The sequence below is a fragment of the Malaya genurostris genome, chromosome 3, assembly GCF_030247185.1.
Source record: "Malaya genurostris strain Urasoe2022 chromosome 3, Malgen_1.1, whole genome shotgun sequence".
Taxonomy (NCBI): domain Eukaryota; kingdom Metazoa; phylum Arthropoda; class Insecta; order Diptera; family Culicidae; genus Malaya; species Malaya genurostris.
In genome coordinates this window covers 27,659,420-27,683,056 of record NC_080572.1, presented here as the reverse complement: position 1 = coordinate 27,683,056, position 23,637 = coordinate 27,659,420, and the positions used below count along the sequence as shown (strand labels likewise).

Below are 23,637 nucleotides of genomic sequence, written 5' to 3'. Positions count from 1 at the left end.
GCCATATCTGAAGAGTACGGTCAGACCCTGTCAGCTTGGAGCGAAATCAATCTTCAGTTCAGCAACGCCATCGCACGGCGTCTCATTCAACATGTCATGTCAATGGGGTGTGCAGTACTGCTATTTTGGCGCGTACGAATTTGACATTTCTCTCCCCTACTTCTATGTACGAGATTCGATGCGGACTCGCCTGAGGGCGCCATGCTCGCAAAAAAGGATGTTGCCAAAGATGTGTTCAGGAAATGTGAGAGCTGGATATCTTGTTAATATGATGTCTTTGGTACGGTGCTTTATGATGATATTGGTTGAGTTTTTGGCCAAAAATCATCTCTTTGGCCACATCAACATGACGCTGTTTTTGAATGAAATTCAGCTTTTTTGGCACCAGCCGAGGATGCGTTTCAAACCCAAAACATCAGTTAAAATGTGTTCGGCTGGTCCATAAGAGATGCCCAATAACACAGCAATCTCTCTAATCGGTACAGAACGATTTTGCAACACGATTTGCTTCGCCGATTCAATGTTTTCTTCAGTAATAGATGTTGTTGGGCGGCCAGGGATATCATCATGATCCAAGCTTGTACGACCACCTTTGAAGCGTTTATACCACTCGTATGTCTGTGTTTTTCCTAGACACGATTAACCAAAGGCCTTTTCTAACATTTTCAACGTTTCGGAACACTTATGTCCATTTGCAACACAAAATTTGATGCACGCACGTTGTTCTAAATTTTCATCCATTTAAAAATCGCCACACGAAAATTTTTCAACTTCTTTGTATAGACGCCAAACAAAAACTAATCGTACGATATACGTCAAAATTTGACAGAATGTGTATAAAAGTGTTGCCAACGTTTAGAGAATAAAAGTTTACCGATTGAACAAGGGCGGGAATTTTAAAATGAAAATTCCGGTTCTTTTTTTATCATAAGGTATTAATTCTTTTGTTGAAATTATTTCCAGTGGAAAATAAACCTAAATAATTTTCCGTACGTCAAACTTTGAAATGGACGACCGCATACAGCCATTTGAAGTTTATTGATAGATAATACGACCAGTGTCGGAACATGTTTTGCAGTTCGAAACTTATTTCATAGAAAAATGACATATTCGATAACATATGGTGCAGTCAGTGTAAGTGGATTTTCATAAAATTGCCAATAAATCATTCAATTATCATAGACCGTTTTATCAACAGCAAATGTACGACCAACTTCGAGAAGCAGGTCAAAACTCGAAAAAACTATCAAAATGGCAAGAGATCCAAATAATTTGAAAACACTGCCTTCCTGGTTCCAGCCACATAATTTAATTATAAATCGTATGCAAAAATAAACCAAATTGAAATTTGAATAAATATAATTTTACTTTGTTAAATAAATAATTTTCATCTTGAATAATCAGTGTTCTTTTTTACAATATGCAACGCAATTAATTTTATCTCAAGATAGTTTGAATATCTATTCTTATCAATATCTTAGTATCTTCCAAAAATTATAGACCGCATTATATCATACGGTGCAAATATGATAGAAGCATAATTTCCACGTCACTTATAATTGCCTACGTCAACTTATTGCATTAGCCATTGTGAGCAATCTTAGTATCATGCGCATTAAAAGGACTTGTGGCAGGTAATTTCTTTCAGTGTGGAGAATTCATCTTTACTACACGCTTAGAAAAAGTTACTCAGAGTTTGAGCGACGACACGACCTGCCACTCGTCTATTAAAACTGTATCGCAAATCCAACTACCCCTCAGTAACTCGAAATGTCAGAACAAAATTACTTGAAAATTTGTTGAAACTGGCAACTCGATTTGATAAATTATTGATTTCGAATAACAGATACCTTGGATACTGTCATTCAAAAACATGTTTAGGTAGATAAACAAAACTAACTCGGAATCGATGCATACCAGTCGCGCTGTGTCTAAACACAAGAATCGGCCCTTAAAAGTTAGGTGAAGCGCTATGTTTTTGCGATACGAATATGTTATATTATTTTATTTGCACAACCAGTAATTGTATGCACCGGAAATTTGATACGAAAGCAGTTACCAATCAACTACATCAGCATCTCACACCATTAGAAAAATTCAAAAATGAATTGAAACTATTGCATAGTTTTCATAAAATCTTCAAATTTTGCGACTAAGAATTTCTTCTAAGCTAAGGCCATAGCTTTTATAACCATAAGAGCGACGTGAGTTTTTCCGGCTCCAGTGGGAAGATAAATGATCGTATTTTTTCTTAAACAGATCTCCTTCATTTGCCGCTGATAGTCCCGCGGTATAAAATCATCCATTTCCGTCGATCCGGCAATAGTAGTATCGAGAATATTCATAGTGTGATTCATCATTCACAAAACAAATACTGGAAATGAAATACAAATTACTCTAGAGGTAGGTATTTTAACTTTGATTCATACTTTGAAAATAACGAAACCCTAATTTTAAATTTTTTTTTTTGATATTTTCACTCCAACCGTATTCAACTCTGATTTAAACTGATGCAATCCATGCAATTTTCCATGAATATAAGAGTTGGCAGATTATATTATAGAAAATGATTGAAATGGAAAAACATCACAAATAACACTGAAAGAAAACGTCAGCCACATTTTGAATGAAATTTCATTCAATGCGATAAAATAAACCCGCTTGTGAGGAATTCTGGCAACCGTCAGAAGGCTGGCTGCATTCCGGCTGCTGTCAAAACTATTCAGGCGAAATTGCGTCATTATTTTGCCGTACGTGTCTTGTTTATTTCCCTCTATTTCTTTTTTCTTTTTTTTATTCGACTTCATTTGATATTCGTCAATCCCGCATGTACGTACAAAAAACGAATCTTGAGACGAGGTAAATGAGATTGAAATATGGTAATGTTTGGTAGTGAGAAAGCAATATTATTGGTAAAAACATTTATGATCAAACGAATGGAAAAATGTTTGAACATTGTAACCGTGGGCAGAATGGATCAAAAATCATTATTTAAATTGAAATTCGTATTTCCTGGAATTATGACAGATGAAACTGCAACTCTCATCATAGCAGCGTTTAGCCGACGACACGACCTGCCACTCGTCTATCGAAACTGTTTCGCAAATTTAAGTACCCCTCAGTAACTGGTAATGTCAAAACGAAATCACCTGAAAAATTATTAAAACTGGTAACACAAATTGATAAATTATTGATTTTAAATAACAATTAACGAAACCTTGGTTACCGCTTATTGAAGACTTGAGTAATGTAAACAAAACTAACTGCCTCGAGTGGAAAATCCTTATTTCGCGGCAAGTTGCAAGTTCTGCAGCATCATTAAACGTCAGGGCAGTGGATCGATTAGTTCAGCTGGGGCTCGAACATCTGAAAAAATTCTTGTAAGGCCAGCGCAATCAGGTTGCTGTACCGTACCTCTGTTCCGAAACTTTTTATCAGTCCAATTATCGAAATTAAGTATCGAAATATAAACGATAAAACAATCGATCCGGTATATTCGTACTATTCTACGAGATGCATGAAATTCGAGTGCAGTAAATCAAAGATACTTAAATATTTGGGCTTTATTTTTTAATCCATTCCAGAATCGCATTTCGTATACAGGTACGAATACACATATAAACCGAATTCATATTTGCTCTTTCTAACGACTTTTGAAAGTAAAACTATTTCAATTGTTCCACAAATCTTTGTATATTTGCACATCTGAGTTTGTTCCAAATCGTTCAATCCTCGTTGCTGATCAGCGTACATGTTGTAAAACAATACGCTGTCATATTTCAAACATTCGAGAAACTCCTCTACTTTTGCTCTGTTATTTTGAGACCTTCGCAAAACATATGTAAAATTTGATGAACATGAAAGACACTTGAAAAGTGCGGGAATCAAGCTTTTTAGGATCTGATCAAAATTATAGGTTCTTAAGTGCACATTGTAAACACCCATAAAAACAAGTTTGCTTCAAATAATTTGATAATTTATTCGCAAGCTGAAAATAGTCAGTAACTACGATTTCCCGTAAGGCATCTGGAACTTGTTGAAGTAGTCAAATGTCATTTCGGATACATTCAAACAATAAATTTCTTCGTTTATTCGGTGCAGACTGGCAATAAATTCCTAGTTTGATGACAATATATTAAGCTATAGTGATGTTTTGGAAACTCGATTGGATATTCCTGAAAAGAATGACCAGCATCATGAATGAGTTTGATAACACTACATTACAGGTAGAGCTACTGGATAGCAATGATGATGATATAAGATGACGCATGTCTGTCATGTCAAATTTGGATATTGGGCACCCAGTTCCAGTCCCAGTTCGGTTGGTTCAAATCCAAAAAGTTAAACTTGTTTGTTGTGAGAGTTTCTGAATCTGTCACCAGTCACGTTGAACGTCCCCAGAGGGACGAGTCCCCGGCCGATGGCTCGCGGCACCTTGAACAGCTACGTACATTCTCGATTTCTTTAGAATAATCTTTAGTTTTTATCGATTTGACGCTGATGGCACACAATTTAAAATAATATAACCGTTTCAAAACTTTCTCAAAAGGTTTGTTTATTTATTAGAGGGCTCCTTGGTAACAAGTTCGTGGAAACTTAAGCAGTGTTGCTATAGAAAATTATTTTTATCATTATCAAGGGGTCGCTATATTTTTGGTAACTGACGGTAAATCACTCACGAACACTTTTTATTCAGCTTTTCCTTCGGAGTGCCTGGTCGTGTCGTCGGTTTAGCCTTAGGCTGCAGACAGAGTGAGCGCGAGAAGCTGAACAGAGGTTGGTGCTGACCTAAGCAGGAAACGTGCTTACATCAAAACAGAGGGACCCTGTCAGAGTGAAAGCTGGGCCGATTTCTCACTTGTACTCTAAAAGAGTCGCTTTGATTCGCTACTAGTATCATTCTCGCTTTTGATTTGCCAATGTTAGTCACCAGCTCGGTTTCGCTTCTCGCGCCCACTATATCTACAGCTTAAGGCTAAACGTTTTCTACTAAGGCTGTGAACCATTTCGCGGTTAATTTTAACTTTTGGTTGAAATATATGACACTCGAGCGGTTATTTTGGAGTTGTCAAAAACAACCCTGTTCGAGGGCATGGTTATTTTTGACAGATCGATGGTTATTTTCCGACACTGAAATAAATCTTCCAATGAAAATTCTAATACCTTATGATCAAAAAAGAACCGGAACTTTATTAAAAAACGCAAAATTTAAATTTTCAATAAATTTCTTTATTATCACCTTCAAAGTACTCTCCTCCTGCGGCAATACATGCATGCCAACGCTTGATCCAATTTTCCATACAAGTTTTATAGGCCGCCGAAGGTATAGCCTTTAGTTCACGCAGCGAATTCTCTTTTATGATATCTATGGTCTCAAAACGCGTTCCCCGCAATGGCAATTTGAGTCTGGAGAAGAGGAAAAAGTCACACGGGGCCATATCTGAAGAGTACGGTCAGACCCTGTCAGCTTGGAGCGAAATCAATCTTCAGTTCAGCAACGCCATCGCACGGCGTCTCATTCAACATGTCATGTCAATGGGGTGTGCAGTACTGCTATTTTGGCGCGTACGAATTTGACATTTCTCTCCCCTACTTCTATGTACGAGATTCGATGCGGACTCGCCTGAGGGCGCCATGCTCGCAAAAAAGGATGTTGCCAAAGATGTGTTCAGGAAATGTGAGAGCTGGATATCTTGTTAATATGATGTCTTTGGTACGGTGCTTTATGATGATATTGGTTGAGTTTTTGGCCAAAAATCATCTCTTTGGCCACATCAACATGACGCTGTTTTTGAATGAAATTCAGCTTTTTTGGCACCAGCCGAGGATGCGTTTCAAACCCAAAACATCAGTTAAAATGTGTTCGGCTGGTCCATAAGAGATGCCCAATAACACAGCAATCTCTCTAATCGGTACAGAACGATTTTGCAACACGATTTGCTTCGCCGATTCAATGTTTTCTTCAGTAATAGATGTTGTTGGGCGGCCAGGGATATCATCATGATCCAAGCTTGTACGACCACCTTTGAAGCGTTTATACCACTCGTATGTCTGTGTTTTTCCTAGACACGATTAACCAAAGGCCTTTTCTAACATTTTCAACGTTTCGGAACACTTATGTCCATTTGCAACACAAAATTTGATGCACGCACGTTGTTCTAAATTTTCATCCATTTAAAAATCGCCACACGAAAATTTTTCAACTTCTTTGTATAGACGCCAAACAAAAACTAATCGTACGATATACGTCAAAATTTGACAGAATGTGTATAAAAGTGTTGCCAACGTTTAGAGAATAAAAGTTTACCGATTGAACAAGGGCGGGAATTTTAAAATGAAAATTCCGGTTCTTTTTTTATCATAAGGTATTAATTCTTTTGTTGAAATTATTTCCAGTGGAAAATAAACCTAAATAATTTTCCGTACGTCAAACTTTGAAATGGACGACCGCATACAGCCATTTGAAGTTTATTGATAGATAATACGACCAGTGTCGGAACATGTTTTGCAGTTCGAAACTTATTTCATAGAAAAATGACATATTCGATAACATATGGTGCAGTCAGTGTAAGTGGATTTTCATAAAATTGCCAATAAATCATTCAATTATCATAGACCGTTTTATCAACAGCAAATGTACGACCAACTTCGAGAAGCAGGTCAAAACTCGAAAAAACTATCAAAATGGCAAGAGATCCAAATAGTTTGAAAACACTGCCTTCCTGGTTCCAGCCACATAATTTAATTATAAATCGTATGCAAAAATAAACCAAATTGAAATTTGAATAAATATAATTTTACTTTGTTAAATAAATAATTTTCATCTTGAATAATCAGTGTTCTTTTTTACAATATGCAACGCAATTAATTTTATCTCAAGATAGTTTGAATATCTATTCTTATCAATATCTTAGTATCTTCCAAAAATTATAGACCGCATTATATCATACGGTGCAAATATGATAGAAGCATAATTTCCACGTCACTTATAATTGCCTACGTCAACTTATTGCATTAGCCATTGTGAGCAATCTTAGTATCATGCGCATTAAAAGGACTTGTGGCAGGTAATTTCTTTCAGTGTGGAGAATTCATCTTTACTACACGCTTAGAAAAAGTTACTCAGAGTTTGAGCGACGACACGACCTGCCACTCGTCTATTAAAACTGTATCGCAAATCCAACTACCCCTCAGTAACTCGAAATGTCAGAACAAAATTACTTGAAAATTTGTTGAAACTGGCAACTCGATTTGATAAATTATTGATTTCGAATAACAGATACCTTGGATACTGTCATTCAAAAACATGTTTAGGTAGATAAACAAAACTAACTCGGAATCGATGCATACCAGTCGCGCTGTGTCTAAACACAAGAATCGGCCCTTAAAAGTTAGGTGAAGCGCTATGTTTTTGCGATACGAATATGTTATATTATTTTATTTGCACAACCAGTAATTGTATGCACCGGAAATTTGATACGAAAGCAGTTACCAATCAACTACATCAGCATCTCACACCATTAGAAAAATTCAAAAATGAATTGAAACTATTGCATAGTTTTCATAAAATCTTCAAATTTTGCGACTAAGAATTTCTTCTAAGATCGTATCATCAGCATTACTATTTTTTCGCGCAATTGAGACAAACTTTTGTTTTATGACTTTTGCTGACCCTAGAATTGTTTTAGTATGACATCTGGATAATTCTTGGAAAATTCTCTTGAGAAGACTTGAAACGCATCTCCAATAAAGATCTTCATGGAAAACAATCAAGCTTTTAAGCATGATTTAGCAGAGAAATAACATAAATAAATGCATTTTATTGTTACTGATTCAATGTATAAAGGATCTTTGAAAATAGCTTAAATTTAATACTGGTGTTTCAAATCGACATCACAGAACGCAGCAATTTCATTATCGTTCTTTTCCCATTGATTTAAACTTCTGTAAGGGTTCTTCTAGTATTACGAAATAATGTTTTTGGTCTCAATTGAATGCATAATAAACGAAATAAACATCCTGCTCCACGTTTTTTTTTTTTCGAGTTTTAGAAACAGTAATTTTACTTGATTATTAGCAAATACACATTATAAAAAATTCAGTTTCGTCTTATGTCCATTTTATTGCAACAGATTTGGAAATATGTGGCTGCACACAAGAGAATAGATCGCTTTATTCCGAAATTAATCCTTTTTTTTCTTGCATTTTCGTTTCAATGGAACGGGGTAGTTTTCCAGTTTGTTTGTTTATTTCTATAATTGCGGTTCCTTGACAAATAACGCATAGCAACCAGAACAGTGTTGCCTAAAAAGAATAATTTTATCATTATCAAGGGGCCGCTAAATTTGTGGTAACTGACGGAAAATCACTCACAGACACTTTTTATTTCGATTTTGCTTCGGAGTGCCTGGTCGTGTCGTCGGTTTGAGTACTAGTTACTCATTTTCAAATGATACATGGACGTCAAAAATTGAGTAGTTATCATCAATGATATTGAGTAACTTCTACTCTAAATTTGAGTTTAACGGAAGAATTCGTTTTTCTGTCACTATTCGCAAGATCAGTCTAAAAGTTGTAATAACCATTTGTAGCAACAGGTTGTATTTTTTGTTAGTGAGATCGCGTGTTTCGAGGGTGAGTCGCTTAACACAAACGGTGTTGTGTCTGCAAAAACCGGAATGATGAACTCCGTGTTGTGCTTTAGAATGGAAGCGAATATGCTCAAATGTCATTTATGAAGAATAAGTGTATAATTGGTGCCTGAGCATAACTGACATGTATGTTAATTTGCGATTGACACACAACTCCAAGCGACCACCACTTGATATAGTATTGAGTTCAATTACTTAATATTTTAATACAATACACTCAGAAAAGGAGCAATTTTTTTGCAAATTTGGTATATGTGAAATAAAATTTCACTCAAAATTTGAGTGATAGTTACTCTATTTTTGGTACACGTACAAATTAAGTATTACTCAGTAAATGAGTAGATTTTACCCAAATACCGTTTCCAGTGGAAGAACTCAAATTTGAGTAACTTTGGAGTTACTCTAAATTAGAGTTGTTCCACTTTTTCTGTAGATGAGTGAGATCTTACTTATTTTTGAGTAACTATTTTTAAGCGTGTAGCCCTTACACGTGACAATATTATTGTCAATCCAAAGTATTGTCAATACCGTCAATCCAATTGACTTGGTAACTTGAGTCTGCATGTTTCGAAAAAATCAAGCGTTTGGAGCTTCAATTATTGCAAATGAATATTAAAATATAGAGAGAAGAGATTATTGCGCATATTTAACAGTTTCTCTCTGGAGAGAAAGTATTGTTGGATTGATAAGCAGTTTTGATTTTTTTGACAATATTTTCGTCAATCCAATGAAGTCTCCATTACACGATCAAAAGTATTGTCAATACTCCTTGTATTGACAATAATATTGTCTCGTGTAAGGGTCGCTTTTTAGTAATGACATTTTTAATGGTCGTGAAAGGGCCGCTTCAGGTTAGCGCTGCCAGGCCATTTTTCCAAAAATCAGTATTTTGCGCAAAAAAAGGTCCCACGACAACCTTTTCTCATGTCTATTCAAGCTAAAAACCAAAATCGGTATTTATCTGTATGATCCGTGAATTATCGGTATTTCTTCAATTCCTTTCAATTCCGAATCGGCGAGAAATTTTCATTCGGAATTCCATGTGGAAATCATATGGAATTCCGAATCAATTCCAACTCCAGTGCAACAACCGATTCCGAATGAATTTCGCCTACAACCGGTTGATTCGGAAATCATTCGGAATTGAGTGAGAAGATGCGGACTCAAATGTCATTTCGTCTTCTTCTTCTTCTTTCCCGATTTTGCACGTTTTCGTGCTAATTTTCAGTTTATTTTTAAACGAAAACATCATATAACTCATATAAAAATTTAAATCTTCATGTTTTTCGGCTATACAGAACTAGTAAATAACCAGTTCTTCTTAGAATTCCAACATGAACTGTTGAAATTTGCTGGAAAAATAACAAAACGGCCTACCTTAGTCAGCATCATCCATTCCTCTAGCTGGAGTGTAGTGAAATGGCTTTAGCAGAGATGCCAGGTAAAAATTTCAAATATCTGCAGACAGGGTCTGTAAATCTGAAAAAAAATCTGCAGTCAGAAGTATGTCTTGCTGGCAGCAATTTCTCTATAAAGTATGACACGCAAAACTGACTTGGCGAGCAAAAAAAAAAAAAAAAAGAAAAGGTCCCGGAAATTTCAAAAGTCTGTAAATATAGACGAAAGTCTGTGAGAATTTCAAAAATCTGCAAAAGTTTGCGAGAATTTCAAAAGTCTGTAAAAGTCTGCACAACAAAAAATGTCTGCAGCACTATACCCTAAATCTGCAGATTTACAGACAAATCTGCAGACCTGGCATCTCTGGGCTTTAGTCGCCTAAATTTTACACTAACACATTCATAAAATGAGCGAATATTCAATGACATTTATAATGTCACTGTCAATCAGGTTGATAAGCAGCCAGCTCAGGCGAAAATTCTAGCACTGAACCGATCGAGCACTAAAAAATCATGCAGTCGAGTAAGAATTCATTGCTCATTCCGTCATTTCGATAATGTGGGCTTGTGCGCGGCGGGTAGATTTCCCCCCAGACGGCTGGCTATGTTTGCAGCTATTTTTCTGACAGAATTCCGGCAAAAGTCTGGTAACAATGCAACAACCGTTTCCGGCAGAGAATTTCGTCTAGCGGTTAGGTTCTGTTTCTGTCAGATTCTTTCCATACAAGAATGGCAGAACCGTTTTGAATCGGTTCTACATTTTTAGCGTCATGGTTTCATTTTTTCTTTAAAAAGTACGCATGAAAGGCAACCCTTCATAATAATAATTATGGAAAACGTTTGCTGCCAATAACAGTGCTTTCTCACTACCCAACATACCCATATTTCAATCTCATTTAACTCGTCTCAAGATTCGTTTTTTGTATGCACATGCGAGGTTGACGAATATCAAATGAAGTCGAATTAAAAACAAGGAAGAGAGAAATAAACAAGACACATATGGCCAGATAATGACGCAATTTCGTCTGGACAATTTTGACAGCAGCCGGAAGGCAGTCAGCCTTCTGACGGTTGCCAGAATTCCTCACAAGCGGGTGGACCCGTCATTCGCATTTATCGTTCGATTTTTCATTAGGGCGTATAAGCGTATATAAGTGACAGTTTATCTTCAATCACTCTCTCTTTCGATTATTGTGATGTGATTAAAAAGATTTTCTTTGATATCACTATTCTGTTTGAAAGTCGAAAGTTTCGGGTATCATTTCATGCAAAGAGTTGAGTGATAAACGGTGAAACCGCTTGGTAATTAATAAAAGAGAAAGTAAACAAAGAGAAACTGTCACTTGCTTATACGCCCTTTTGAAAGATTAACCGAGATTTTCTCTTTCTTCACAGCCAGAGATGCCAATTTTGCTACAAATTTGCAGATTGCTTATGAAGTGCTGCAGATATTTCTTGTTGCAGACTTTTGAAATTCGAGTTTATCGCTGACTTCTGTCCAAATTTAAAGACTTTTCAATTGACTGCACTGTTTTGTTTTTGCTCGCCAAGCCATATGTGTGTCATATTTTGTAGAGATATGAAATTCCGCAGACAATTTTCAGATTCACAGACTTTTGCAACCCTGTCTGAAATTCTATTTGAAATTTTTACCTGGCATCTCTGTTCCCAGCACACATTCTTCTGCGTGCCGCTGCCGCGTTTGCATTTAGGATACGATTCGTGCCGAAAATGTGAAACAAAGATGGTGGAAACATCTTTTACCCTACAGATATCAAAAATTAGTGATTATTTTTTTACCATTGGTTTCACTCAAGAAATTTAATCAAGAAATGTGTACATATATTGATGAAGGACTGCTGTAGTTTACAATTTACGGAAAACCCGCATCTTGAAATGGATTGAAAATGTGGAAATATAAACGATGCAATTAAATATTAAACTTATACTACTAACGAGGTTTTCCATAGATTCAAAGTGTCAATAAAGTGATGTTTACAGGATAATCAAAACTGTAAAATGTGGAAAAGTTATTTTCGCAAGTGTGGAGATGCTGAAAAGAGCAAGTGAAAAGCTGTTCATAAGTAACTGTAAAGGCAGGTTAGCAAGAATTCTTTTTCTTGCCAAATGGAATGAATTTGTTATAAACTGACCGTGGGAACTCATCGTGTTACGTTACATATGATAATTTTCCAACTAGTGAAGCCGTGCTTCGATTTTTTGGCATTCCTGGACCACTATCCAATGCCTGTCGATGCCGACACGGTTAAACGAATATAAACAATGGAAAACGAATCAGTCAAATCGGAACCGAACAGTAAAACGAGACGATCCAGGGGACATAACGGAGGAAACAATAGCAGCACATTGGGATCTCACAGAGACCGAACAAGACACTCTCACAGAAATAATCATATGCGAAATAAACGACCGGATATGGCCCCTTTTCAAACTAGTGTGAACATTGGTGACGATAGCCGCGATGGACAGGAAGTGATAGAAGTTCAAATTTTACCACAGGATGAAACCTGGGGAGAAAATACAACCGCTATAACAGGAAATACCTCCGAGCAGAGCATATCTATGGAAGACGTCAGCTATTGGCAAATGTCCGATGATACAGGAATAGGATTTGCGTGTCAGCGATATCTGGAAAGGACTTTATCGATGTTGTTATGTACTGTAGCTTTCATAAGTCCATTAGTGATGGCAATTCTACCAAAGATGGGATTCTTTCCATCCGCATTTGACAATCTAGAGCTGACTCAGAATGAGCGATTGCAGCTTTTGGCTTGTAATGCAGAATGTAAAGGAATGCTGGTTTCATTGACAGCAAGAATGTTATTGCTTGCGATCGGTTTGTGGGCGGTTTTTGCAAGAAAACCTATCTCTATCATGCCAAGGATATTTTTCTTCAGAGCAGCAGTATTACTGCTAGTTCTGATATCTACGTTTGCCTACTGGTTATTTTACATAGTTCAAGTGACGGAAGGAACGAAGGCAATAGTGTCTGGTTCTGCTGCGGTGGATTATAAGGGTTTGGTTTCGTATGCTACTAATTTCACGGATACACTACTTTTTGTTCATTATGTGGCAGTTGTGTTACTAGAAATTCGACATCTACAACCCATTTACCATATTAAGGTGATCCGGAGTCCTGATGGAGAATCTCACAGCTACAGCATTGGACAGCTTAGTATTCAGCGGACTGCTGTGTGGGTGCTTCAACGCTACTACACTGAGTTTACGATCTATAACCCGTATCTAGAGCGATTACCTGTATCGAAATCTCAACGTAAAGTTATTTCTTCATTTAAGTATTACGAAGTTGATGGTGCTACTCCAGCTCAACAGCAAAATCAATCTAGAGCTGTATTAGCGGCACATGCTCGCAGACGTGATTCGTCACACAATGAACGTTTTTACGAGGAACATGAATATGACCGACGGGTTAAAAAACGGAGAGCACGTCTTGTAACGGCCGCCGAAGAAGCTTTCACACATATCAAACGTCTTCAAAACGACCAACCACAACCACAAGCTCCAGTAATTCCATTGGATCCACAGGAAGCGGCGCAAGCGATTTTTCCATCTATGGCACGTGCTCTACAAAAGTACCTCCGTGTGACTCGACAACAACCACGTCATACGATAGAGTCGATACTGAAACATCTTGCACACTGTCTCAAAAACGATATGTCCCCGCGAGCGTTCTTGGAGCCATACCTAGTAGAATCTCCCGTTCTCCAACACGAAAAGGAAAGACGCACAAATCATAACTGGGCTTTGATTTGTGACGAACTGTTATCGCGGCCGATTTCGGATGGTAGCACGTTTCAATTGATCCAGAACGATGTTTCGCTTACCGTTTCGGTCAACAAAATACCACACTTCACAATTAGTGAAGAAGTAGTCGATCCTAAGTCGAACAAATTCATTCTGAAATTGAACTCGGAAACCAGCGTGTGACCTCCTCAAAGAATTTGCAACACAAAACATTACTACGAAGACAGGCCGAACCAAAGCGATCGTAGTGAGATTCTTTTGCGGTTAAACATGATTTTGGCTGGTAAATGGCGCAGTCGAAAAATTCAAGATCGTTTGGTTTGAAGAAGAACAAACGGAAGAAAGCAATTATAGTGTTGTGCCTCGGAATGTGGGATGTTTCGACAAAATTTTGTATCCGAATAAGCTTATTTATGTGTGATCAAAAGTGAGATTTGACATGGTTCCGTTGGCATTTATTGAATTTCGTAGTATGCTTGTAACTGACACTGAATTTTTCTATGCTGCGTTCAAGATAAGTGTCTCGCTCTATTGACATTCACTGCATTACGCAGTCAATGAATTCGTCGTCGCTTAAACAAGCAAAAATTTGCAAGAAGACATAAAAGAAATTCGTAAAACAGAAATATGAGCTTCAGGGGATTGGCATATCATCGAGAATCATCAGATATCTACACAAAAAAAAACGAAGGAAATGATTTTCACCGAAAATACGCTATACTAAGTTTTGATTCGATGGTATAATTTTAGTAGCAAATAAATCGTATTCACCAAGGTGAATATCGTAAGGTTAAGAGAATCCTTGTGTTTAAACAAGGTTAAATATAGGACAAAAAAATCGACATTTGAATGACAACAATACCACTTTTATGTGATAAACAACTACAAAACATTCTATACAATCTTCGTTATTTCACCTAAAATTGACGTAGAAAACAGACTTGAAATTTTGTGGGGGAAGGCTTTGGATGATGAGCGGGCTCGTTCCCCGAATGTCGGATGGGACTAGATATCAATTTAGTTCCAGACCAGACTAATTGCAAATTTGGTTTTGACTGGAGACTCGAAATTAGTCGTCGGGTGATTTCAAGATAGCCGCCTTACGTCTGTAATTGGCACCAGTTCAAACCTTGATACGTTTGGAATGAATCACAAATTAATGCATTCGTTCTGAACTGATGTTAGTTCGAAAAGAAGGCTTATAATTATCAGAAATAAGTGTAAACTATTATCCTATGAGTCGAACAGGATTATTCAAACCTTTCCGATCCGATTCGGCTCTGAGGCGGGTGCAAATATTCCTCCTTATATTGCGATTGGTGTTTTCGCACATGTCCGATATAGATTCGTATCGATACATAATAGAGGGCTGGTTACATGCTGTTTTACACTTATTGTTCGTGCCGAATATTGACTAATGAAGAAACAATTAAAATAGATTAGTACATCAGTTTAAGAAAAGTTTTGGACAATCGTTTATCTTTCTATCCTTGAATCTAACAATGTGGTTAATTCGTCCTGGCTTCAAGTGGGTTGTTACGCCTCGCATTAAAGGTTATTGCAGTTTGGTGTTCCTTTTTTCCGATATTTCTAACTGCTGGTAGAGTTTTAGGGCATAGGCCACCAACTCAAAAATAAATTGTACTAAAACTTGTTCAATCCTTATTTGGGTTTCTGTGTTTGCTAACTAATATCACATTGATATTAGTTGATCAAATGAGCACCATATTTTGATCAAATGAGCACCATATTTTGAAAAACAGTTTGGATAGTCGGGTAAACAAGTGAAAGTTAGTTTCTATATTGTGTGTTTAATTACACGACGAATAAGCAGTAATAAGACACCAGAAAGTTTTTCACCAGAAAAAAATGAAATATCTGATTCGAAAAATCGTTGAATAATATACGTTATATATTGATATTATATTATTATTATTATTAATATACAAAATTACTATCGAAATTTACCCTTCGCAAACGTTTCCGACTTCTTAACTCTGAATTCGACGTCGGCTCTACATTAAGTTTTCTCTTTTCTCTCTTCGTCACCTAGAATTGCTCAAGGAATCCCCTGAAATCCTCGTGTTCGTGTTATCGTCGCACGGCACTCAGGGAACCGATGAGTTTCTTCCCTCCGAGTTGTTCCTAATTCGCATCTGGAACGGCTCGTCGAGTTAGCAAAATGTCTGTTTGTGTATGTAATGTATTTTTGCACTAGCTTTTCTCGGAGATACCTGGACCAATTTTCACAGGATTCAAATGAAAGGTCTTGTGGTCCCATACACCATTCCTGAATATTATTTGGATCCGACATCCGGTTCCAGAGATATGGAGCAAAATGTGCAAAAAAAAATTGTATCATTTTTTTTGGGAGATGGCTAAATCGATTTTAACAAACTTAAATTCAAATGAAAGCTATTTAGGTCCTAAGGTAAGTTTCCATTTTTTTATCTAATTTCCGGTTCCGGAGTTATGGGGTAATAAGTGCAAAAAAATAAAAACATGTGTACCAACTTTTCTCAGAGATGGCGCGACCAAATTACACAAACTTAGTTTCAAATGGTCTTATGGTCCTTTACGAAACTGCTGAATTTCAGCTGGATCCGACTACCAATTCCGAAATTATAGGATGATTAGCGAAAAAATTAAAATTTTAAATTTCTTACTCACTGCCTTACCAAGTTTTACAAACTTAGGTTCAAATGAATGGACTTAGTGCTATTTACAAAACTTCTTAATTCCATCTGAATCCGACTTCCGATTTCGGAATGATAGGGTAAAGTATGTTAAAAATGGTATACCACCACTTAGAGCGGCGAAAGAGGAAACGTAAAAAAATCTAAACTGGCCTCAAGACTACTTCAATCGGTAGTCATTATCAGTAGATAGTCAAACAAACCGATTCCAGCTATCCTGGTTCCCGTTTTCCGATTTCCGGAAATAGTTATCATATTTGCCCAAATGGATCACACTTACTTTTCTCAGCGATGGTTTGACCGATTTTTACAAAGTTTTGATCAAATGAAAGGTCCTGTGGTCGGAAATCCTTAATTTCATCCGGATCCGACTTCAGGTTACGGAGATATAGGGTAGACGGAGTTAAAAAATTTATACAATCACTTAAAAGGGTGAAAAACGGAAAAAATTCTAAATCGTGCTCAGAACTACTTCAATCAAACAAACAGGTTTCGGTTATACTTTCCAAAATGGAAGAAAATTATTTGGAATAATACCACAGTATTATATATGATATTATGATTGATATGAGAAAGGCATCATTACACCACAAGGTGAATCAAAACCGGTTTTTATAATGTTTTTTTGGGACTACAGTACAACATTTCAATAACGTCTTTTTCCTACCCCAACCTATAACGTTGTCCCATCCCATGGCGATCATGTGGTCCGCATAGGATAGCCCACCATTACCTCTCGTACCATCGGCATTCAACTGACTTGCGCTCTCATTGCTCCACCAACTATCGCAAAATGAAGGTGAAATAAAAATTGAAATTTAGAAATTTACGTTGTTTCAATGGGAAATGATACGCAATTTTGAGTGAACGACAGCATGATCATTATTTTGTTTCAAAATCATTATTATATAGAATATGAAGCAATACAGAAACACTACTGGTAGAAACAATTGCTTACACATTTTTTTAATATGAATGATTCGCGGACCACTGGTTTGCAGGCTTTGTTTGTTGATGGCTTAACGAACCGACTTCACCTATAGACGATTTCTCGTTCCGGAAATAGCAATTAAAAACCCAAAAATGGGAACATTCATCTTGTTTTTGCCTTTCTCATATAGAAACCATATGCAAACACTGAAAAACGGCTTTTGAACCGAGGCCCGGATGGTAGTATGTCATATACCATTCAAATCAGTTCGTCGAGATCACAAAATGTATGTGCGTGTGTAACACAAATGTGAAATAAATTTTCTCGTAGGTGGCTATATTGATTTTCACAAACATAGATTAAAATAAAATGTGATATTTTCCCATATAATATTTTAGATTTGCATCCCGACTCCACTTTCGGTTCCGGAATTTCAGTGATGATGTGATGCATAAAACTATGCACTTAATTTTCTCGAAGATTTCCACAAAATTAGATTCAAATTAATGATCTAACTTCTGGTTCCGGAATATCATATTTATAAGCAGAAAAATGGTAATTTCTAGAGCTTGTTTCTATACATAATGATGTAAAAATGAAAAAAAAAACCTTTGAACTAGCCATATACACATACAAATGGCCAAACATTTGGTTCCGGATATATAGATCGGGAGTTCCCAGAGCACTTAATTCATTTTCTCAGATATGCCTAAACCGATTTTCACAAACATAGACAATCTTACAATCTAGTGAGTTTTATTCGCATCCAACTTCCGGTTCGGGAATTGATCTAAATTGTTACGGACATTTGTAGAGTATGTCAGTTAATTGTCAAACGAGCCGTCTTTGTTTCCAGATTCCTTTTTCGAAAGTACCTCAAATTGTCAAAAATTCCGAGAACTATCATATAGTTTAAAATGAAACAAATCAGTCGTTTCTGCTTAGAATGGCAATTCAAGAAAAGTAAAAACTTTGAACGAAACCTTTTCCATTTTGCTGAAAACTGCTAGTGAAACATAATTTGGTTTCAGTTTCCTTACTCTACCACACATTGCATGCCCAACTAACACATTTCTATACGAATTTTCTCTTGCAGATTTTGATTCAAAATAAAGATTTGCATACCTTTTGTTAAAATTCCAGCGAGATAGAAACCTTTGCTCGAAGAAGCCATAGGCAATAAATCTATTCTTTCGGAAAACTGCTTTTCCACAAAACATTCATTTTTGCTTAGCGTAATCCATTACAGTTGCACTGAAGCAGTGTAGCTAAACTTTCTAATATGTAATAACAAATCAAAAACTAAGAATGTATGCAATTTTCCATCAAACATCGACGAAATATGCTTTACATTTGTTTGAGCATATATTGTTGTAAAAATAGAATGTTTGAAATCAAATTGTAAACGCGCCTTTGATAAATTGGTGGCACTGAACATATAACAGTTCGGCTGAAAAGTTCGTATCGTTTAATAGAAACACACATTTTTTTGTCAAAATTCGTTTTTATTATTCAACATAATTGCCATCAGAGGCGATACAGCGATTATAGCGATCTTCCAACTTTTCGATACCATTTTTGTAGTACGATTTGTGCTTTGCCTCAAAATAGCCCTCAGTTTCAGCGATTACCTCTTCATTGCTTCTAAATTTTTTACCAGCGAGCATTCTCTTGAGGTCTGAGAACAGGGAAAAGTCACTGGGGGCCAAATCTGGAGAATACGGTGGATGAGGGAGCAATTCGAAGCCCAATTCGTTCAATTTCAGCATGGTTTTCATCGACTTGTGACACGGTGCATTGTCTTGATGAAACAAAACTTTTTTCTTCTTCAAATGACAACTGAAACACTACTTTTTATGAAAATGGTGGAATCAATTGCTAGAATGCGCAATTTAATATTATTGCCCAAATTGCAAAATGTATCAATATTTTTTCCAAGAAATATTCTACAGTATTCTTTTTTCTTCAGAACAAGATCGACGACTATTGTTACCTATAACCTTCATCTTTATCACTTAAACTTTGATTGGTTCCATTGATATCCATACTACCCATTGTAAGTGCAAGAAATTGTACCATCTTCATTTTTGTGATATGTATGGATGGGGTGTAGATCTATGATATACATATCAAATATGAAGTACATAATACACACATTTCTAACACATGGAAACATGGTTATCACTTGATCCTAAACACAGATATTTTTCATTTGTGTCTTTTGCAGTCTAATCAATATTGAACATTGAAACAATACAATACATAATCGATATGTTTAATCGTACTCGATTGTATGTGTAAAATAGCTTTTAAGGGTCGACTCGTATTCCGGCACTAACGATTTTATTTTTCACTTGTTTTCTCGGTACCGATACGAGAAATGACAGAGGGTGCATATGTGTGAGTGAATCGACCTTAACCGAAGCCGTTTATCGATTTTAGGTACCAATCTATCAACAGCAGATATAACAAAGCAGCAGCTGATGCTGATTTTATTGCGGTCGGGTCCCTAATTGTACTGTTCTCTGCCTAATTATCATCGATTGGTTGTCGTCACTGTCAGAATTAACCCGGAGAGATCGAATAACATCATAAACTCATCATCACATTGTATCCGATGATGCGCTTCGTTTTGATTCATCTACCTGCTGTGTGAGAATATTATGGCTTCTGTTCCGTTTTCCCATCAAGAGAATAAGCCGCCAGAGAAGGGTATAATAGAGAATCATCGATACATGGCTAATCAATCTTAGTTAATTGTATTGCGCGTTTCCTTTCTTTTCTTTATCCGCAAATTGTAATACCCATGGTAGCAAAGACCAAATGATTTGTAACCAAATCACAAACTTTTATATGGGGAAAGCGATAACGTGAGCTTGACCTAAACCTTACCAACAGAGAGTAACAATTTTGAATTCAGAGAATAATGCCAACAGTATTTGTCGTGAAGTTTCCCCGTCATCGGAAAACAATCCAATCTACAATTAATTGCATTAAACTTGACATGCGTTTCTTTAGAAATATATGCACTGAATAGCGTAACGGAGGTATTTTTGTTACTCTAACACATATTAGTCCAGCATTCATATTTCTGGTTGTAATCAGAATGAAGTACATATTCAAAAGAATAGAATAATTATTAAAATACTGAAACACGATGTACTTCATTTAGATTACATCCAGAAATATGAACGACGGACCAAAATACATTAGAGTGGTCGTTACACACTGGGGTCTATTTTATGCGTTTTTTTTAATGCGGTTTCTTTTAAGCGCCTTTTTTACGCGGATTTCCGAAGTTTCATGCATTTCTAACATATTTGGCATCAAACTTTTTTTTTCTTTAGTACGGAGTTTTTTTTTACCCGGTACGTATCCCCCGCGTAAAAAGAGACCTCAGTGTACCTCCGTTATATTACTCCTTGTATTTAGATCTACGCTAGTATAACGCAATTAGTCCGACGAATCAAAATCCTAGCAATGCCAACCTTAATATTAGTTTTTAATTTAAACTAATTTGTTATTAAGACAGAGCATAGAATTCTTATTTTCCAGAGGATAACACAAACGTATAATTATTTAATTTGGGATTCAGACATCAAGTTCAACTCTACTTGAGCGACACTTTTTTCGAAGTGCAATGTCTTAACTGAAAAACATCCAATAATCTGTAAATAAATTAAAGGAGGGTTTTGATGAGAATTTTATAAGTCGCACCGTAGATTCTACCTTAACTAATTAATAATCATAATGTAAATAAAAAATATGGACTTTCTTAAACTGCTGGGTTAGTTCCTGTCGTCTTCTTTTATAAAGTGTTAAATCTTCTTATATCGTTTTCGCTTGATGCCAAACCTAGCCCATTTTCCACCCTAAACGCTTGTTTGAAGCTAGTTTCGAACCTAGTTTCAACATCGTTAAACTGAAAATCGTTTCTGTTTTGAACCTGGTTTAGGAATATGACAATCAATTGACAATAATCGATTAGTTGTATTAAATTTACCCCAATCAAATTCAGAAAAAAAACAACTAGTTTGCGATCGCGGGCTTATATGTGCGGTTCGTAGTAAATCATATATTAAACTGGGACATTGTATAGTCTTACTTGGAAATGCAAAGATGTCCTTAGTTGAGATCTGACATTACAAAACACTTTCCTCAGAAATTCTACGATATGGGTGAGATATGTTTGAATATGTATGTTAAGATATTATTTTTCACAAAAAAAAATAACTTACTACCAACTACTGCTTTTGCACAACATAAGTCAACAAGGCTGTTGGTAAATTGTTCTTCTTCTTTTTCTGGTTGGCGTCACCTCACTTGAGATGACGCCGATTTGATGGCACAGCAACTAAGGCTATATTGCCAGTTAGTTTCCGTTTATGAAGCTAAGTGAATATAAGATACTAGGTCTATTGTACCAATAGTCATCTCAATAGTAGAGTTGTCATATTATTTTTTCGAATACTCGACTTTCTATCCATGAATGAAATTGTGATGTGATGAAATTGGATGCACTAGGAAGCAATACCGCAGAAAAAATAGTTCAAAATTTTTTCAATACTGCTGTTCTAGCGACGCTCGAAGCGAGTCCGTATCGAATCTCATACATAGAAGTAGGGGAGAGATATCAAATTCGTGCGCGCCTGAATAGCAGAATTGCGCATCCATACAATTGACATGATATATTGAATGTGATACCGTGCGATGGCGTTGCTGACCTGAAAATTGATTTCGCTCTAAGCTGACAGGGTCTGCTTTTATCGATTTTGAGTTGAAAATAGAAGGTGGCAAGAAAAAATGAGGCGGCCGACGTTTTCGTTCATATGTTTCCCGACGTCTTCATTCGCATGTTAACTACCCATGGAATGAAGTAATTCAGCAAAATAATAGCAAAAAGAAACCAAATTGCCTGATGCGGTTTCGAAGATTTATTATAATTCAATTGAGGAAGTGAGTTTATTCAACACAGGTAGTTTGCCTGTTGATCGAGGTGAGCGATCGCTATCTTCAGAAGCAATTAGTGTACTCATGAATCAACCAGCGACAGCTCTGAAAGCATGATTCCGGAGATTGTTACTTACGTAATGTTAAGTGAAATAAACGTTGAAGTTTCGTAAACAATAATATTTCACGCACAGATAATCTATTGATACATAGGAACTGATTATAGTGACCCTGTGAGACTGTAATAGCATAATTGTACTTAAATGAGACGTACAAAAAAAAACTTTCCAACTAAACGTATTTAACCGAACAACTGGCTTAGCTTTACAGCATCTGTATTCACAATATACTATTATACATTTAATTTTAGTTGATTAAGGTAAAGCATTTTCTGAAATACTCAAACAATACTCAGATCTACGTAGTTAATACAAATTAAGAAACAAATGGCAAATGAAACGTTTAGGTTTTTTCCCATCAGATTTATATGCATGTCATTAAGAAGCAAACGATAAATCCCAGTGCTGCCGTATACAACATGCAGCCAAGCTAGACTAATCAAGTACACACCAAACGAATGTAATGTTTTTGTATATAAGTAGTCTAAAAATGTTCAGAAAACAGTAATAGAACGAAAGTGATGCAATGAAGAAAGAAAAGCCTATAAATCGATGAAATGCAATGAATGTTACATTAAAAACAATGATATCCACCAAGACCAATGATCACACAAGTTTGTAAACTATTGAAACTATACTATACTGAGAATGCATTCTACATGTACTGTAAAAATTGACTTAGTTGCATACATACATTCGACTTGAAAATGTTTTTTACATCTACAATCAGATTAGAATGGTAGCGAGCAAAGCGATTGATAAGCATAAGAAAGGTTAAGATTTGAAATAAGAATTAGAATTACAAACGTGCCCTGTCTGCACTATTCAACGAAAATCACGATAGAAAACCTAGTGTATAATCTATACAAATCATTTTTTTTTTTAATAAACCTACTTAGATTTAATGCCATGTACTTTTCATAATAATATTGAAAAGAATCAACACGCAATGGATAACAAGGTTATGCCTAATGATTTGAATGTATATTTTAAAATAATACTTAAGAAAAGGAAATGCAACGATTTACCGCTGCCTTGAAAGACTCCTTAATATTATCTTTCTACAATATTTTTAAAGTATACAAAATTTCACGTAGGTTTGCGTTT

General features: G+C 36.1%; 1 protein-coding gene and 1 long non-coding RNA gene across 2 annotated transcripts; one reads left to right on the top strand and one right to left on the bottom strand.

Moving 5' to 3' along the window:
* Window positions 1-1,990: 1,990 nt before the first annotated feature.
* Window positions 1,991-2,895, bottom strand: LOC131436555 (uncharacterized). The gene is made up of 2 exons (XR_009230643.1): window positions 2,430-2,895; window positions 1,991-2,374 (listed from the first exon to the last, which is right to left on the bottom strand). It is a non-coding gene; the product is annotated as an uncharacterized LOC131436555 (long non-coding RNA).
* Window positions 2,896-11,747: 8,852 nt separating this feature from the next.
* Window positions 11,748-23,412, top strand: LOC131435106 (vang-like protein 1). The gene has a single exon (XM_058602639.1). It carries the CDS (start codon window positions 12,332-12,334, stop codon window positions 14,015-14,017), a length of 1,686 nt encoding a protein of 561 aa, XP_058458622.1. The 5' UTR covers window positions 11,748-12,331; the 3' UTR covers window positions 14,018-23,412.
* The last annotated feature ends 225 nt before the right edge of the window (window positions 23,413-23,637 follow it).

Bases quoted from the DNA above. Each gene is read 5' to 3' on its own strand.
- LOC131435106 (XM_058602639.1), top strand. From the start codon at position 12,332: ATGGAAAACGAATCAGTCAAATCGGAACCGAACAGTAAAACGAGACGA.